This window comes from Biomphalaria glabrata, chromosome 17 (assembly GCF_947242115.1).
Source record: "Biomphalaria glabrata chromosome 17, xgBioGlab47.1, whole genome shotgun sequence".
Classification (NCBI taxonomy): domain Eukaryota; kingdom Metazoa; phylum Mollusca; class Gastropoda; family Planorbidae; genus Biomphalaria; species Biomphalaria glabrata.
In genome coordinates, this window is record NC_074727.1 from 9,871,456 (window position 1) to 9,890,793 (window position 19,338).

At 35.0% G+C, this 19,338-nt stretch overlaps 1 protein-coding gene across 2 annotated transcripts in view; it reads right to left on the reverse strand.

Annotated features, from left to right (window-relative positions):
- Positions 1-19,338, reverse strand: part of LOC106063655 (uncharacterized) — a 36,865-nt gene that overhangs the window by 2,154 nt on the left and 15,373 nt on the right. The window contains exons 5-19 of one of the 2 annotated variants that reach the window (XM_056015831.1): positions 16,036-16,235; positions 14,528-14,724; positions 13,491-13,659; positions 11,554-11,669; positions 10,952-11,144; positions 10,149-10,245; positions 9,890-9,969; positions 8,688-8,788; positions 8,474-8,548; positions 7,108-7,311; positions 5,576-5,669; positions 4,211-4,310; positions 3,597-3,743; positions 915-1,250; positions 642-731 (exon numbers count right to left, since the gene is read on the reverse strand). In XM_056015831.1, the coding sequence (XP_055871806.1) occupies positions 642-731; positions 915-1,250; positions 3,597-3,743; positions 4,211-4,310; positions 5,576-5,669; positions 7,108-7,311; positions 8,474-8,548; positions 8,688-8,788; positions 9,890-9,969; positions 10,149-10,245; positions 10,952-11,144; positions 11,554-11,669; positions 13,491-13,659; positions 14,528-14,724; positions 16,036-16,235 (2,199 nt within the window). Of the gene's footprint in view, positions 1-641; positions 732-914; positions 1,251-3,596; positions 3,744-4,210; positions 4,311-5,575; positions 5,670-7,107; positions 7,312-8,473; positions 8,549-8,687; positions 8,789-9,889; positions 9,970-10,148; positions 10,246-10,951; positions 11,145-11,553; positions 11,670-13,490; positions 13,660-14,527; positions 14,758-16,035; positions 16,236-19,338 lie in introns of both variants that reach the window. The other variant, XM_056015830.1, reaches the window with a different exon arrangement.

A 19,338-nucleotide genomic window follows, 5' to 3' on the forward strand; every position in this document is an offset into this window, starting at 1 on the left:
AGTAAAGTTTCCCTTTCAGACCTTTTGACCTAAAAAGCAGATAATGCATCTAATAGGTTATCTGTTTCTGTTGCCCATGGTTAACAAGGGTGTCATGTGGTCAGCACAACGACCAACCACCTTTACTTTTCCCCAACTAATGTACCCATTAGAGCTGGGTGGACTAAGAGGCGCCCTTAAGATCTCAAAATTAAAAATCCCAGTCTTCACTAGGATTTGATTCAGAAGCCAAGCCCTTTACCACTTAGTCACCTTGCTTCTAATTTATTTAAGTCATTGTAGTTTAAAACAAAATAATATACTTGGAGTACATTTACATAGACTAATTCCAAGAGTGGTATGGTTCACTACTGTGGTATACCCATTTACTAGATAAGATGTTTATTGCTTATAGAGTAATGGATGCACCAAACTTTACATGCATCTAATGACGAGGGGTTTCAGAGAACAAAAAGAAGATAAAATAACAGGTGACAAAGAAAGATACTGTGAAACAATAACTGGCATCAAAATGCCCACTCTGGCGCCAGATTTTTCTGATAGGTGTACATTTATTTGCCAGAAGATATGAACAATCTTATAATAGCAGTTAATAAAATTTAAAAAATTAAACTAAATAAATGTAAACAAATTTGTTTTACCCTATGGATAGAGTTCACATTATTTAATAACATGTTTGGTGTCAATTCTAGTGGCTTTCTCTTCTGCCTGATCTTAATGGACGACTCTTTCTGTTTGAAGTAAAGGGGAAAAATAAAATTACAATTAGGGTATGAACAATTGACAATTTGATGAGTCTATATCTCTTGTAGGAGACATTTGTTTCTAGGCAAGTAAGTGAAGATGTGTGGTTGTGGCTTGGTAATGTCCACAGAAACATAAGAATTTTTATACAACAATAAAAATGAGCTCACCATAGGACAATCTTTAAAGTACAGGACTTCCTCCTCATTCAATGTTTCCCCACTATTCTGATCAGTTTCTGGTTCCACTATTGCAGCTTTGTCAACATTAGCTTGTTCCACATCTACTGCTCCTTTCTCTTGACACACTCCCCCATAAGGAACTGTATTATTATTTTCCTTTGATTTGTTAACATTTGATTTCGACTGTCCACTATCTTGATCATCAGATTTGTTTTTACCTCCATCACTGAGGATTTCTTCTGTGCTTGAAGCTGCCACAGCTGCACCTTTTTTTTCTTGACATTCCTCCCCATCTAAGCTAGCTAGAGTAGCTTGATAAAGGTCCTAAATAACATTGAACAATGCAAATTTAAAACTATGGGATCCATTTTTGTTTTTAAATCCTTAAAACATCAATAAATAATAAAAATCCAAAACAGCTCAAAACATCAAAATGACATATAATTTATGAAGAAAGAGTTCTTAATTTAAAATATTGATATACAGTGAAATCTGGTAGACTGGAACACTTGTTAATGGGAAACACTGGTTAATTGGACAAGCTGTTTATTCAGAAGAAATCCTAAATCCTGATAATTGGACCAGCCAGTTATTAAGACCAAAACAATTGCATCAAAATTTGGTCTGATTAACCAGAATCAACTGTAAGTATAAAATAAAACAAAAATTATTTGAGTTATATTAAGATAATCCAAATGGCTCAACTAAGTTATGGTAGGGACACAGCATTGAATGTTCAAATCTGTCTAAGGCATTTTACATCTCGAGAGACGATCTTTTCCCTTTGCAACTTCTTGTGTGACTAAAGAGGCCAATCCTTGAAACACAGCTGCGATCGCAGGTTGGGCATATATAATCACCAGGTGGTGTTGCATTTTCACCCTTATTTCTGCTTCTGTTGTGTATGACATCTGCAATCTGTGACCCTTCCTTTATGCTCTCTCTCTCCATGTGGATCTGTCCAGTGCCACCTCTTCCCAGTTGCCAGTGTTGATTTTGAAGAGCTTCATGTTGCGTTTGCATACATCCGTATAACATAAAAGTGGGCGACCAGCGGCTCTCCTGCCTTCTATTAGATCGCCATACAGGATGTCCTGTGGAAGTCGACCTACTGGCATTCTACGAACGTGGCCAAGCCAGCCAAGGCGTCTGCTGCTGATAACAGAGCCGATGTCCTGGCACCCTGCTCTTTGTAGCACTTCCTCATTGGTTATCTTATCTTGCCACCTTATTTTAAAGATCCGCCTTAGGCATCGGAGGTGGAAAACATTCAGTGGTGTCAAGCAGGGATGTGTGCTCGCACCTACTCTGTTTGGCATATTCTTCTCCTGTCTACTGCATTATGCGTACAACGACATAAACAAAGGTGTGTTTCTCCATACAAGATCCTCTGGAAAACTATTTAATGTATCAAGGCTGTGGGCAAAAACCAAGGTTAGGAAGCTTCTCGTCAGGGAACACCTCTATGCTGATGATGCAGCTATTGTGGCTGATTCTGATATTCAGCTACAGTCCCTGGTTGACAAACTATCTGCTGCTTGCCAGAAGTTCAGCTTAAACATCAGTCAAAGCAAGACTAAGATACTTGTCCAAAACACAAACACTGCACCTCAAGTAAGCATTAATGGCCAATCACTAGAAATTGTTGATCACTTTTGTTACCTTGGCTCCATCATATCCAACAACACTCTACTGGATAAAGACATAAACAACAGGATAGCCAAGGCAATGGCCACCATGTCACGGCTGCAGAAAAGAGTCTGGGACAACATATTGCTGACTAGCAGTACGAAAGCCCTAGTCTACCGGACCTGTGTGTTGAGCACCTTGCTGTATGGAAGTGAAACATGGTCAACCTACTCATGGCAGGAAAAAAATGCTGAATGTTCAAATATTGTAATACCAATGTTAGATATGTATGAAGGACTGTATTGTAACATCCAGGATTGATGTATAACTATTTGTTTACAAAATTAGATGAATCCTAGGTTTCAATAAGTTACAATAATTTGTCCTTCTTCTGTGTTCTCATTACTATGTTGGAGGGTTCCAATGACTAGTGGTCATATCTTACATGAAGTGCGCAGTGGTTTCCAGAACAGGCAGAGTGTGTTTTGGCACCATTCTCTTGATCATGCCCCTTGATAAAGTATGCAGTTTTGGAGGCTGGCTTTCTCTGCTGACACTCCACAAGGGCACTTTTTTTGTTTTGCTAACTCCATGTGTTATCAGTTGTCAAATATATTTTGGATAGTATTTCAATTAAATTTAGACAAAAGATGTTGCTACTTTATGGCTTAAGTAAGCCATCATGACGCCATTGTGTTGCTAATGTTGAAACATCATCTATTTGAAAAAAAAGTTTACTGTTTCCCTATGTTCCCATCAATGCATTCATTTTACTTTTGCTGCAACAATATGAATGCTTAAACAGTGTCTGACACAAGACTGAACTACCTCATTTTTATTTTTCAATGTCCAACATTAACAACAAAATTTGCTGAACAGCATGGACCAGAATAGAACAAGAAGGAAAAAAAAATACAAATCTTTTTCTTCTAAAATACATTTATGAGAAAAATGAAAGTAAAAATTATTAACATCTACAACACCCATTTGGTAATAGAAAAAGAATACATAATAACACATTCTATACAATTTTATTCTTACCAAGTTGGGGTTATTGAGTTTGTGCCAAGATGCCATGGACTTGATGTTATAAATAGACATTCTCACCAGCTGTGGCAGTGTGATTCTTACAACACCTACGGAATCACAGGTTGCTAGGACCTCATAGAGTGGGCAAAAGCTCACATCCTGTGATAAGAATAGCAATTATTGTGAATAAATGGTGAGGGAAAAGCCCATGTGAGAAATTTTCTATCTACACAAAAGAAAAAACATGGCGCAAATAGTTTGCCTTGAATCTTACAACATTTAATGCATAAGCTGGCTAGGCCCAATTCAGCTAGCTATTAAATAAATACTCATCCTGGTCTCTGTGGACCACATTACATATGAGGTTTAAGAGTCATACAGGTTGGGAAAACTGCTGATTAATGCTATGATGCACTGTTAGTCAGAATGGCATTCTTTACAAATCTAACAACACATTCCTTGTGCTTTTATTAAATACAATATGATCTATGTACTTTTTTTTTCAGATAGACTGTTTATAAACTTGTTAATGCAAAATAAAAGTAATTTAGATTGAGAATGCTAGAATGACAAATTGAAATCTTTAATTGGTAGAATGACAAAAGGAATCTCACATCAGTACTTACCCATGTTGCAGCCTCATGGCTCTGTACAATAATATCTCTGTAACAACTTTTTAAAGTATTTTTACTGACAGCAAAATATTTGATTGGAGTATCAATAAATCTAAAGAAGAAAAAAAGAATGTGTGAGGAAATATATTATTGTTGTTATATTAAGGCTATGAATATCATTCCAATCACTTATCCATCTTCCAAAATAAATACAAATCCAGTTTTTATTGTACTGTCACTGTCAGCTTTACACCCAAAAAGCAGATGTGCAGTTGTTCACAAGCAGTGAATGCCTAACATATTGTTTGTTTTCTGATATACATTATCAGAACTAAATGTAATGCCTTCTGAATCAGTGCCGTATATGAAACCCTTTTGTGATGAGTATATTCCCTTAGAGCAAGTGAAAGAAATTGAGCTGTGTGTTTTAGGGTCTCCCTGTCCCAGTACTTTCATAGGAGAGTGGCATATCAGATACAGGTGCCAGAAATCAAGCAGCTTTAGCTAAAAAAAAAATTAATTAATTGCTCATTAACAATCAGAACGTGAAAGGCAGGCATCCACTGCATTAAAACATTCACACTATTTACAAAGAATCAGTACCAGAGTGCTACATCAATCTTCATCTCTTTTTGTTAGGCACTCAAGTTATTTCCAAATGATCTACCTCCTCCTTTTCGCGGTAAATCTATTTCTATATTACTTCCAGCTCTCTAGATACTTATAGTGCAGTGACAAAACTTTCTTGCAGTAAATGTGTAATAACTATAAACCAAAATTTAAAAAAAAAAGAATAACATTGGAGACATTTTGTAAGGGAGATGACCACAGAGGGAACATTTATTATGAATTCATTTACTGATATGATTATGAATCATGTCACAAAAATAGGTCTTGCAAAAGATCATTCTACTAGTTTGGTCTAGTGAAGAAAAGCAGGCTAGGCATAAGGAAATGATTGAGAGACAAGGACAAGCCTCAACTTGGGGGAATGCAGATTTGGTGAAAGTTAGTATGTGTTTGTTTAGATTGTGGAGAGGTTTAAGTGAGGTGATGTGATCTACTAAGACAGATACAGCATGAATGTCTGTCTCCACTATATGAAAACATGTATGGTAGTTGTATTAAGTGTTATTTATGTTCAATCTGAACTACACTAGTCAAATTGATTGAGATGTTGGGTTCCAAGTGAATATTAAATTAATAATCAATTAAAAAGTTGTTATGAGACACTTTTGCCTTCCAGGATTGAAATGATATACATTTATTTACATATATACTTATACACTGGGATATTTATCTTCCCAAAGGAGAATCACTTATTATAGAAAATTGATTTTAAAAAATGACAAAAGCAAATTATACAAGTGTACTAACCCCTTTATATTTTCTGTGGCAATGAAGAAACCATTAAAGACAGGACCTGACCAACATGTTGAGCGACCAGTGAGGCATAAGTCTGTGTGCTTGGCTGGTATGAAGTAAAAAAAAAAATTTAACTTTCCAAAAATACTATACAATTATTGATGCTTTTGGAAAAATAAATTAACAATAACCCAATAACCTTTTATAAAAGTCAATATTAAGTAGTGTAAAGAATTAACTAGGAAGTAGCTAACCAAGACATTTAATATCCCAACAGAATCATATTTCCATCTTTGATTAGAGACTAGTTATGGGGAGAGATTGTTACACTGTTTACTTTCACCTGCCCCTTAGTCTTTTGGAATACTAACCAATGATCTGTTCACAATGTCTCTCTATTCCTCTCTGTCTTTTGCCAGGATGGGAGTCTCTTTTATTGACATGCCTGTCCATTCTTTGACATGTCCTCCCATCGCTTATTTTTGTCAGCCCCTCCTTCTATTTCCTGGTACTGTTCCCAGTAGAAATGTCTTAGCAAGCCATATTGATCTCTTGATATGGCCGTACAGTCTTAGCATACTTTTTTTTTTTTGACAATTGTCAGAAGGTCATCATATGAGGAGCCAGATCAACATTGTGATCTTGTTTTGGATTTCTTTATTACTGATGTGGTCTTTTATTTTTATATTTAAAGGAAAGCGCTCGCAAGGTGGTCAAAGAAAGCGCTTCAGGGACACCCTCTGAAGGCGTTCAGCATAGACCCAGGCACCTGGGAGACAGAGGCACATGACAAAGCATCATGGCGTCGCGCTGTGAAAACTGGCACACAGGTTGCTGAGGAAAAAAGAACAACGCTGGCAGAAGAAAAACGCCAGAAAAGAAAAGCAAGGCAAACGACACTAGCTCCAGCTGGAATAACCTGCCCAGTGTGCGGCCAAACATTCCGGGCTCACATAGGTCTCATCAGCCACATGAGGAGGCACAAAACCCCAGTGCAAAGCCCTCAGCCCCCTGGATGACAAAGTGGTCATCATCGAACCACGATGGACGAACTATATACATATTTAAACTTCATAGGCTAGGTAGCTTTTAGAAATATATTTTTAGAAGGCAGATCCAATACATTTATTTATGTCAGCCTCTCCTTCTATTTCCTGGTAATGTTCCCAGTAGAAATGTCTTAGCAAGCCATATTGATCTCTTGATATGGCCATACAGTCTTAGCATACTTTTTTTTTTTTTTGACAGTTGTCAGAAGGAGCCAGATCAACATTGTGATCTTGTTTTGGATTTCTTTATTACTGATGTGGTCTTTTATTTTTATATTTAAACTTCATAGGCTAGGTAGCTTTTAGAAATCATATTTTTTTTAGAAGGCAGATCCAATACATTATCTCTAAAATATTTTATAACCGTAGGTTGGTTATTAGTGAAAAAATTCTAAAAAAACAAAAACAAAAACTAACTTCTAAATACAGTATCTCCCCTCTCTCTTGTCCACTCTTTACTTATAGACAAACAAATTTCATTGTAATGCTACTGACCTACAGGCACTTGACCGAATCGTATGTCCCACATGCTTAAAGTGCCATCCATCAATGTAGCAGCAAAGGACGTTGAAAGCTTGGGATTCCATGAGCATGAAAGGACAGCATCCAGTCCTACCCAAAAACATTGTTCTGGGAGTAGCATACTCCCAACCCGCAACAAAGGCGACTTAGTCAGGAGATCCCACAAAAAGACACTACCTGAAAAGAAATGATATTTCTTGAATGAAATTCTTTAATACTGACAACCTGGCAGGTTTTTGCTATTTCAAAAACAAAATGTGATAATGGAAACAAGTTATTTTTCAATTAATGGTATATAAGCTTTATACCATTATAATGTATACTGATTAGCAGAAAAGCTGAAATGAACATGTCAACAAATGAAATCATGGCCTAGCAAATTTTAGTTCAAAACAATATGGATTCAACCACTCTAGATAATTCCCAAGGCTACAAGATGTTTGATTTAAACAAATGTCTCATAACAATGCCAATTTACACAAAGTCTAAGAACATTTAAAAAAAAAACAGTGACACTTCCATAGAATGAAGTTTAATTGTGAGACATAACAACTAGCCAGAATTAGGTCAAGCTGCCAGTTCATCCCTCTTTATTAACTCTTTCTCTCCTGATTGACGATACCGTTGTCAATTTGACCCCAATAAATTAACTTAATTTTTGGGTTCATAAACTTTAAAAGTGGCATGCATTTATCTCTACCATTTATAACATTGTCTGATTAAAAGAAAACGCCATTGAAGTTTAACCCTAACAGACTAGTGAAATACAAATGGGAAAAATGAATAATTCCTTCTGAGCGTGGAAAATAATTACGGAAAGATAGAGATAGAGTTAAATGTTAAGTGTTAAATGATTTTTTTAATTTGCTTCACCTTAGGTCATAAAATGGCCATCAGATTCTACATCCAACAGAGGTTTATAAATGCCCAATATGGATATTTTATTTCAAAACTTTTCAATTGCTTTTGTAACAAAAAAAAAGTTATTTGAAAAAAATTTAAGAGAAAAAAAAAATCAAAGTTTAACAAAAAAAAATAATTAAAAAATGTGGTTGATTCCTGTTGTACTTTGCTCTTATTAGTAAGTCTCAATAAGGCTAAGTTGAGCCAAAAAACATTTTGTATTGTAGGCGGAGCTGCTTTTCAAACTGTTCATTATATGATAGTTATGATAACATCCTACTTTGCCAAGGGATTGTGACAAAGTAAAAGACTTCTAAAGTCAGTCTGTTCAATTATGGTGCTAAATTAAATAAACTCATTTCTTTTTAATTAATACATTTCATTACTTTAAAATATTTGGTACAACCACTAATCCTATTTAGATTGCAACACTCACCACTGCTGTATCCAGCTATAATGTATCTGAGCTCTCCCATCTGTTGCCAGGCCACAGTCAAGCATGGGCCACAACCTGGAGTTTACATTGTAACAAAAAAAAGCTTGAGGCTTCCCTTTTTATACTATTTTATTCTTTACATCAAAAATAAAAGATAATAATAGGCGTTGCCTTTAATTATAAGAACCATATTTAATGAACATATTTGACTTACGATTCTTAGAGTTAGGCTGCAGTGTCACAACAGGCTGTGGGTGATATATAGGTACTTGATGTTCTTCGCTACCAGATGGCAAGGAGTCTGGCTGAGGTAGACTGAAATAATCAAATATGGCAGCCATGAGGCGAAGATAACAACCATCCACAAGGAACTAAAAGCGATATAATAAAAAAATTAGTGCATGAGAAAGCAAAACTGCAACAGACTCAAACCAGTAGTGCCTTGTGTGGAGCTTTTCAAAAGGAAGATTGTAGTCATCTTCCAGCTCATAGGAAATAAGATTGTGCACATCTCTGATCAAAAGGAGAATCTGTTATTATTATTCATTGACCCCTTCAGTCATAGAAAGACCATGGTTCATCAAGTTGAGCAAAGGAAGATGAATGGCTGGGCATTAGCTTTGATCAGAATGATGTTACCAACACATTAGTACCCTCCTCTCCTTGCAGCCGGTGTCTCCAGAGGAAGGTAGATCCCTGATACAGTTTGGAATCAGTAGTGTCACAAGATGTAGAAATGTGTGCTGTAGGGTCACAAGTCACAAGCTCCTGATTTTTTCTGCTGAAGCCTTTCCCATATTTGGGTATAGCTAGTCAGAAGTAGTTTGGATTCAGTGTTTTCATATCATATTATTATTAGTATCAGTTAACTAAATAAAGAACTCCTTAATAATGCTACTTAAATCTATTTATCCTTTTCTTCTAGCCAGTTGTTTTTTTACTGCTAAGCTGCAGGCTCTTTGAATTATGGGCTTTAAAAAAAAAACTGTGTAAAAAAAAAAGCTTGTAACTTTTTCCACTGTTTCATGCTGCTGTATCAGATTGGGAAGTGTGGTCAAGAAGCCAAGTGCGCTTGAACTTGGCTTGGATATCTATAAAGGAGGCTCAATGTTCAACACCCAACTCAAGCAGAGTTTTGTTTACTGAGCGCCTAAAGGCAGCAAAGAAAACCTCCCAGATACCCCCCCCCCAACTGGTCCACAAATGAGATTGAACCATATCACTCAGAGCATGCTATAAGCATGAAAGTAGCATTTTTAAAAGCTATAATTTTATTTATTTATTTATTTATCAGAGACATAAAGATGAAATTCATAACTACAACTACTTTAAAATATGGTGATTATTAAAAGTCTTATATAATAATATATATCTTTGAGTGCTTTGAATAAATATAAAACCCCTTTTCCACCATACCTGTAGATGACAGCATTACCACTAGAGCAGGCTACAGCCAGTAATCCAAGTCTTTTCAAATGGTCAGCACCAACATCATCCTTTGAGGAGACATGAAAAAAAAAAAAATTCTACATAAACATAACAGTGTAAACTTACTTTCTGCTTTCAACTACACACCATACATACAGATGTTCTAGTACACATGTAAGTAACACAAGAAGTTGTGCACAGAAAGCTTTAAAAAGAAAAAGGAGAATAAACAAACAGCAAAACTCACTGTATCAAAGCATCCAGCAGGACACCAAGATGTGCTAGCAACATAGCCCTCGTCATGAGCTACACAGTAGCGAAGCATGGGCTGTGTTGTACAGTTACTGAATATGGAATGAAAAACAAATTAAGATGACCAAGCAATAAGTTTGTTTTTTTCAGAGACTTATGAAGATACAACAAGACTTGGCCTAAAATTAAAACAAGATCTTGAGAACAGCCTTTTACAATTTTGAAAGTGTTTATGGGATAGAAAAAATATAAAAAATGTGCATTGTTAAAAAAAAAAAGTATAAGTATTTGTGCCTTCAGAGGACTTGTAATATTAAGATGAGATGTTAAAGATAAGTACATTAATATTTTATAAATAGTGCTTGTTTTTTAATGTTTTTTTTAAATTGATAGGGGTGGGGGGGGGGGGGGGAGAACATGGTGGCCAAGTGATAAAATGCTTTGTTTACAAACCAGGTTCGAATCCTGATAAAATGTGGGATTATTTAGCTAAAGAATTTGTAGGGCATCCCTAGATTCCACCAATTCTACCAGGCACCAAATATTTATTGAAAGAAGAAAAGGTATTTAGTCCTTACGCTGGTCATCTATTGACCACACAGGTTGAAAAGGAGCACTACAAGTTTTTATCTGTGCAACAGTTTGATGGATCCTTATCATCCTCAAACTCCAAGTGAAGCCTTGAAAGCCTAAAATCCTCTCACGCATGTCACCTTACAAATCAAGAACATTTGGCTTTTACTTCCTCCGTGTAGCGCACTTTGAATGCTAAACTCATCAACTGATAGTAAAACTTACACATTATTTTGAAGTTCTCCAAAAGACCAGACCTGCAACATACCAGGACCTGTTTGTACTGTTTTTATATCTGAGTATGTTGTAAGTGCTGTGTCTGCAGACAGAGACAAAAACTGTTCACTTCCGTCTTGCTTTGGAATGGGACACCACTCTAATGACCAGATGGGGCCTCCAACATAACAGTATACTTTATCTGAAAACATTACACACAAAAAGCACTGAAAAATTGCTGATATGACATATTAATCCGATTCTTTTAGTAAATCTAGCATTATAATGTGAAAACGCAAAACAGAAATGACACAGTGAAACATAAAACCGACATAGAGAAATGACACAGTGAAACATAATGCATACATAGAGAAATGACACAGTGAAACATAAAACCGACATAGAGAAATGGCACAGTGAAACGTAAAATAGACATAGAGAAATGACAGAGTGAAACATAAAACATAGAGAAATGACACAGTGAAATATATACATTTCATAAATAAAAAATGTTTCAAATAAATAAAATAAAAAACTTAAAAAAAAACACAAGAAAATGAATGATACATTTTTTATAATTACAAATAAATAAATAAAAAACAACTACAGACCATTAAGTGTTGTGTAATGGCCCCAATCTATATCAGCAGCATCTTGTTCCTCACTTTGATCCTTCGAACTGAATTTGACAGACTTCATTTTGAGAGGTAGATACTTCAGAGAGTCTCTAAAGGAGGTAAAGCAATAGGAAAGGATTTAAAAAAAAATTAAAACAATGTTATAATAGAAAAGACTTTAAATTGCTTTCAAGTTATTCTTTACTTCTAGACTTACTTACTTACTTAGACTTTGGTCCTCCCGCGCCGTTCGGCGCATTGGGCGCAACTACTAGACTACATATTAATAAATTCCTGGCTGTTACCTACATATTTTACTGGGAAATGAAGACTCCTAAGCTGACTCCAATATTTATTGGCAAAAAACTTTCATTAAAAAACTCATTATCAGCTGAACTAAAAGGGGAGGAAGAACAAGATAGTAAGTCTACTTTTACTGCTAGAAAATACTATCAAGAGACAAGCTGCACTTTCTGAGCAAGCAGTTTCACACTTCCTTCAATCTAGTCTTGAAAGCTTTGAGATAGATACTCTGACCTGTTTTAAGACATTTTAACTTTAAAATGAGGAGCACCATGATCAAGAGGAGAAGACTTGTGTTGCCACATTGACAACAAAACATAAGAGAAAAGAAGCAATAGAAGAAAAAGAATACTTTTTAAAAAACAAAGCTTATCCAAGGGAAGGAACCGCTAATTACTGCCATTTATCTGAAAATTATGGGGTTTTCTCCCTTTCAGCTATAATAAAAATAAAATTAATTGATTAGTACTAAATGATTGGTTAATTTTTGGATTGATTCTGTGTATTTTTATCGACTATGAATAATTATGTAAAATTTCAACTTGATCCGAGAATGGGAAGTGTGAGAAAAAATGTGTCAAAACGTAATAAGGAGACTAAATCCAAGTATATATATCCACATCTCTCATTAAGTAGCATTTATTCCCCTTATTCAAAATCAAACAAAATAGTTAATCACCAACAATTAATTAACTAATTGTTTAATTTTGTTGATTGATTCATGTCTTGTCAGGTTTAATGATACATAATTGTGCAAAGTTTTAACTTGATCTGATAATGGGAAATGGAGAAAAAATGTTCAAACTTTTTACCAGACAGACGGACAGAGTGAGTTGATTTAAGCTTTGTAAAAAATAATGCTAATAAAGGAAACCCAAACTCTTCTAAAAGTGACTTGTCAGACACAATAAAAGAACAGAAAATGATTATCTGTAAAATGAGATGTCTCATAAGAGTAAAGGTTTATCCTCTTCAAACAAACACAAAAGTATTCATTGGTTAAACTTTTATGAGCCATAGCAACACTACAAAATAAACACAAAAGTATAATTTAAAAAAAGATTTCTCTTTGAAAATCAATCCCTACTTTATGTTTAAATAATTTGGTAAACAAAACATTCAGATGTTAGTTGTCATTGAAAAAATCAAGAGGAAAGAAAACTGGTCAGTGTGCGGATCGGACCCACAACATTGGCATTAAGTCTGATGCTCTAACCAACTTAGCCAACTGGCCATAATATGAGAATGCTCAAACATAGATAAATAGCTCAAGATCTATAGATAACTTCTAAATGAATTGAAAATAAGATGGCCACTAAGTTTCTATTTCTATCTACATAAGGTAAAAAGATTTTTTTCATAAATTCAATAATTCATGAAGTGATCTGAAATTCCGATAAAAAGTGTTTTCACCCAGTAAGAGTTCATGTGTGAAATTTTAGCTTGATATTGAAAAAGTTTTCAAAATTAAAGATTCAAATATTTTTTTTGTTGCTTTTAACGTTTTGAATCAGACGAAGGTGTGAGCTAATAGTAGGAATGAATAAACAATTTAAAATTCTGACTGTACTCAAGACAAAATGTATGATTATCTACTTATTTTAAAAACATTTTTCTTAAATACTTACTCTTTACCCAGTGCTTTCCAGTTCTTCCCTTCTGGTCGTAGTTCAGGAAACATTCGTTCCCTAGACTGTAATGAATCAAGAAATTTATTCACAGATTTCAGTCTGAGCTCACGATGCTTTATGGTAGATGGGAGCAAGATGTGAGACCAGACTTTTTCACACTCTGACACTGAAAAGAATGAGCAACAAAATCGAATGGATGAAATAAACAGAAATCTTAACATGGAAGGTAAAATCCTATCATTAAATTGTTCACAATATTAAGTTTTAATGAAAACAAATAGGTTTATTTGAAAGTAAAATGTATCAATATCACCACTGTATAATAAATAAAGGTAATTTTTGGCAAGTATTTTAAGGTTTTATCTGTAAAAAAAAAACAAAAAACAGCCCGAATAACTGTTAAACTATATCGGCTATATAGAATATAAAAAAAACTGTTAATTTCAACAGTGATAGTTATTATTAGAACTCATTAACTTTCATATAAAAAGAGCTCCCATTTTTCAGCCAATGGCTGAGCACATCAGGGAAACTACCCCATATTCCTTCTCTGTACCACATCAGCCATGCAGGTGTCTACCAATTGAAACAGTTTTGAGGTGTGTGGATAGTGACATGTTTGTTGGAGCTTACATGCCCACCAGTGCAAGCAATAGACTCTGTCCTTAGGCATCCCAATGGGGGTTCTTTTTGGCTTATCTCTTGGTCTAATCATCTCCTTTAACAACCGTTTCCACCCGAGACCCATAGTGAGGCTGAGAAGCATTGACCTTGACACCATTAGGAATATTCCAACTATATCTAGTATGTTACGTCAATTATTAATCCTTTTTGACAGGACTATGAAGCAGCTTCAATGTACTTGAGAACATGTAAAATATTTCATCCCAATAGGTACAATTCCTTTGTTAGCAAAATATATTTTTGTATGGTACAAATTTAATGACATTTTCCCATCACAATGTTATTGTGACCTATCAGCTGTATCTTTAAGTAGAAATGTTTACATACAAAGATAAGAAAAACAAACTTACTGGTGGTACCTTCTGTCCCTTTGACAGATCTGAAAACTTCTTTTTTAAAAGCAGGAAACTTTGATGTTTTCTTCTCTCCATCACTGTCCTCCTCATCATCTTCGTCGTCATCTTCCTCATCTTCATCATCATCATCCTCTTTTGCACTTCCTTCCTTGAAATCATCATCTGACACATCACTGGTCTCCCCATCACCACTATTACAAAAGTTGCTAATCAATTGAACAGCACTGCAAGCAACAAAATTTAGATAGATAGATAGATAGATAGATAGATAGATAGATAGATAGATAGATAGATAGATAGATAGATAGATAGATAGATAGATAGATAGATAGATAGATAACAACATTCAAACTTTAAAAAAAAAAAAAAAAATTTTAAAGTACTGATTTAAACACTTTGATATATCAATAGGGTAACTTTAGACTGGTTTGATATATCAATTGGGTAACTTTAGACTGGTTAGATCGATCTAAATGTCATCAAATAACACATCCAAAAGTTGGAAGATATAAATTTATGTTCCAACCTTACATGAAAAAAAAAAGTAAAGTTCCCCATTCAGATGAGATAAAGGTGGCCCATGATTAACCAAGGTCTCATGTGACCAGCACAACGACCAACCCCCTTTACTTTTCCCCAATCAATGTATCCATTAGAGCAGGGTGGACTCAGAGGCGCCCTAAAGATCTCAAAATTTAAAAAATTCACCAGGATTCAAACCCAGGACCCCCAATTCAGAAGCCAAGGACTTTACCACTCAGCCACCACACCTGCAACACTACATAAACAGATCAGTGTTTAAAAAAAAAAAGACAATTACTTCCTTGAATATTAGAATAAACAGTAAAAACATTTCATTTAATAATTTGTCAGTATCCAGAATGAAAAAAAGAATCCACCTTTGGCACTAAATAAATATACCATGGATCAAAATTAATCTTCTCATATTTTAGATTACAGATGTTACTTCATCCTACATCCTACGCATTAACTATTACAATAAGGCGACTGAATGTGACCAAATTTTTTTTCTCAACATATTTAGGTATCACCATCATGTAAAAGTAATTAAACAAATGATGATTTTAATTCCATTAATTAATCACCCAGGCTATTTTTCTTACCATGCCAATTGGCGACAAATGTCAAAAAAAAAAGTACCCTTTCAGACTTTCAATTTATGGGGCAGATGTAAAGATCATCTATTCCTTTGTCCAATTGTTAACAAGGGTGTGATGTTGCCAGCACAATAAAACCAATTGCCTCTACTTTTCTCCAACTAATGTTAGATACCCATGCTAAAAAGTTGAGTAAACTCAGGGACCTCCGAAAATTCCGAAAAATAAAATCCCAGAATTTGAACCCAAGACCCCTCATTTCAGAACCAAGTGTTTTGTCACTCAGTCACCAGACCCACAAATGTGCTATTTGATTAATTATTTTCTCTAATTTGTATTAAAGGTTATGGTACTAAATGCAAACTGTACTCAATAAAGGGTCACCTTTTAGCAGCTTTTCGTTTGGATTTGGTCTGTACATCTCCATCCTCTCCTATCTCAGACTCCTGGACCCTGCTGCCCTCTTCCAGTTGTTTCATCTTCATTTCCTCTTGTTTGTCTTTCCTACGGTGTTCATTCAAATGTTGCTGAAACCACATGGCCTTAATCACCTTGTCACATATTTCACACTTTATAACCTCATCCTTTATAAAAAATGTATTAGAATAATTTTATATTAGAACTTAATCTGAGTATGAGATGTCAATATATTGTAATGTATTAGAATAATTTTATGTTAGAACTTAATCTGAGTATGAGATGTCAAACTATTGTAAAAATGAATCCACATATTTTAAAAAAAAAAATAAACATAAAAAGACTAAGACTAAGACTAAGACTAAGACTGCTTTATTGATCCTTACGGAAATTTGTTGTGATTACAAGGACTCGTTTCTCATATAAAGACAACACAACAGAAAAATACACATAAATACAACAGACAACATAAAGAGTTCATTCAGCGACTACACACAGGTATCTTGGTGCATTTCATGTTCCATGATCAATGAGTGGCGGTGATAGAGTCTGACCGAGTGAGGTACGAACGAGTTTTTGTACCGCTCCGTTCTTGTTTTGATTGACAGCAGTCGCCCACTTCGCGACGACCTGGCGTAGTTCTGATGGAGCGGGTGGCCGTTGTCTTCCAAGATTTTTTAGATTTTTCTTAGGCACGTTTGTTCAAAAAGTTCCTTTAAATGTGGTAATGTTGTGAGTGTAATTTTTGATGCTTTTTTAATGATGTTTTCTAGACGTTGCAACAGTTTAGATGAGGCGTTGCCTTGCCAACAACTTATTCCGTATGTTAGCAGATTTTGTACAGTCGCGCGTAAAATGTCTCAAGGATCTTCTTGTTTAATTTCAAACTGTTGAGTTTGTATAGAAAAAAGAGTCGCTGGGCTGTTTTCTTTGTCAGAGTTCCAAGGTGGTCTTCCCATGAAAGCTTGTTGTTGATGATAACGCCTAGATATTTATATGCCTTTACTTGTTCTATAGATGTAGTGTTTATTTGCAGTTCACGTATAGTTTGTTTTTTCTTTCTAAAATCTATTATAAGTTCTTTAGTTTTTGTTACATTAAGTTCTAGAAAATTGTTGGTGCACCAGTTTGTAAACTCTTCTATCGAGCTTCGATACTGAGTTTCGTCTCCTGAAATAAGACCGACTATGGCAGTATCATCAGTTTAACTGAGTCATAGATGCTTCTTATGTCATTAGTGTAAAGAGTGTACAGTACAGGAGAAAGTACACAACCTTGTGGAGCACCCGTACATAGTACTCGAGTTGATGATTTGGTGTTGTTGACTTTAACATACTGGGGCCGTTGGGTTAAAAAGTTTAGAACCCATGCTTGCAAGTAAGGGCTTACATTTAAGTTACTCAGTTTGTTTATCATTAGATGTGGCTGTATGGTATTGAAAGCCGAGGAGAAATCTACGAAGAGGACTCGTGCATATGTTTTGGGTATATCGAGATGCTTATAAAGCTGGTCCAAAAGCAATAGAATGGCATCCTCAGTTCCTCTAGCTGCTTTGTATGCAAATTGGTGAGGGTCTAGGCTGTTATTGACTTTTGCTACAAGCTGTTTAAGGATATATTTTTCAAAACATTTCATAACAATAGGTGTTAGTGCTACTGGGCGGAAATCATTTAAGCAATCTATTTTTGGTTTCTTAGGCACTGGTATGATTTCTGAAGTTTTCCAGATGTTTGGAATTACGCACGTTTGCAATGACTGGTTTAAGATATGAAAGAAGATAGAAGAAAGATAGAAGAAATTTGCTCCGCACATAGCTTGATCAGCTTGCCACTAATTTTGTCTGGTCCACAAGCTTTTGTTACGTCTACTCTTTTAAATAACAATGTCACTTCATCCTCCGTTACAAAATTGACATAAGGCTCTTGTTTTCCTTTGGACAGAGTGTTGAATCTTCTTTGTCAAAACGAGAATAAAAATAATTTAGTTCGTTGGTGAATTTCTCATCATTAGCCACTAAAATTTGTTCTCGTTTTGAGGCGCAGCCCGTTATTTTCTTTAATCCCTCCCAGCATTGTTTTGAGTTGTTCTTGGCAAAGAAATTCTCAATTTTTTCTTTGTATGTTTTTTTCCCTTCAATTATTGCTTTTCTCAGTTTATTTTTAGCATTTATAAACTCTTCGTTGCTAGCCTTATACTTTGTTTTCTTTTCAGTAATAAGGTGTTTGATTTTTTTGGTCATCCAGGGCTTATTGTTTCCATAGACTTGTATTGTTTTTGTTGGAATTGTTAACTCCTCGCAGAATGATAGATATGAGGTAACAGTTTCTGTTAGTTCGTTTATGTCTGGACAGTTCTCAATAAAGATTTCCCAGTTAGTTTTCTCAATGCATCCTCGTAGTTTTTCTACAGCCTCTTCAGACCACATCTTGACCGTTTTTATAACTCTCTTTGTAGTTTTAAGAGTAGGCTTGTAATTTGGTATAAGATGGAGTAATACATGGTCAGATTCTCCAAGTGGGAACAAACTTTTACATTTGTAAGCCTGCTTAATGTTTACGTAGCATTTGTCGAGCGTTCTGCCCTGCCTTGTGGGGAGGGAGACATACTGGCAATAGTTTGACAGTGTGTTGTCAATATTTAGGTTGTTGAAATCTCCAGTTACGATACAAACAGAGTCTGGGTGTTTTGATTGTACATTGTGAAGCACATCAAAAATTATTTCCGAAGCAGTCGCTGTGTCAGCCGTCGGTGGTATGTACACAACAACAACACACACCTGGGTGAATTCTCTACTTTTAATAAAAACAAAGTTTATATTAAGTTGAATTGTATTGATGAATTAGTTTGGATCGGTCGTGTCATTATATGTATAGTCGACTTAGATATAATAAATCAGTGCCATTAGAAATATTTTTAACAAATGTTTTTGTTTAGCTTTCTCAATTCGCTATGATCCTATCACTTGTCTGGAACAGTTGTGAAAGGGGGAGGAAAGAAGGGGGTATATTTGTGATTGTTTACATGATCGTTTTCTAAATGCATTTAAAAAATGTTCACTCAGGGCTTGAGTCCTAAAGAAGACTTATTCAACTTATACCACCAGATATGTCAAGTACAATTTCTTTCCCTTGTTCAAGATACCAAACAAAATAATTAATTAACAATAGTTAATAAACTTATTGGTTAATTTTTTTCTACCATTATTCCTGTGTTGTCATGTAAAAAAAAAAAAAAAAAAGTGCAAAATTTCAGCTTAATCCAAGATTGGAT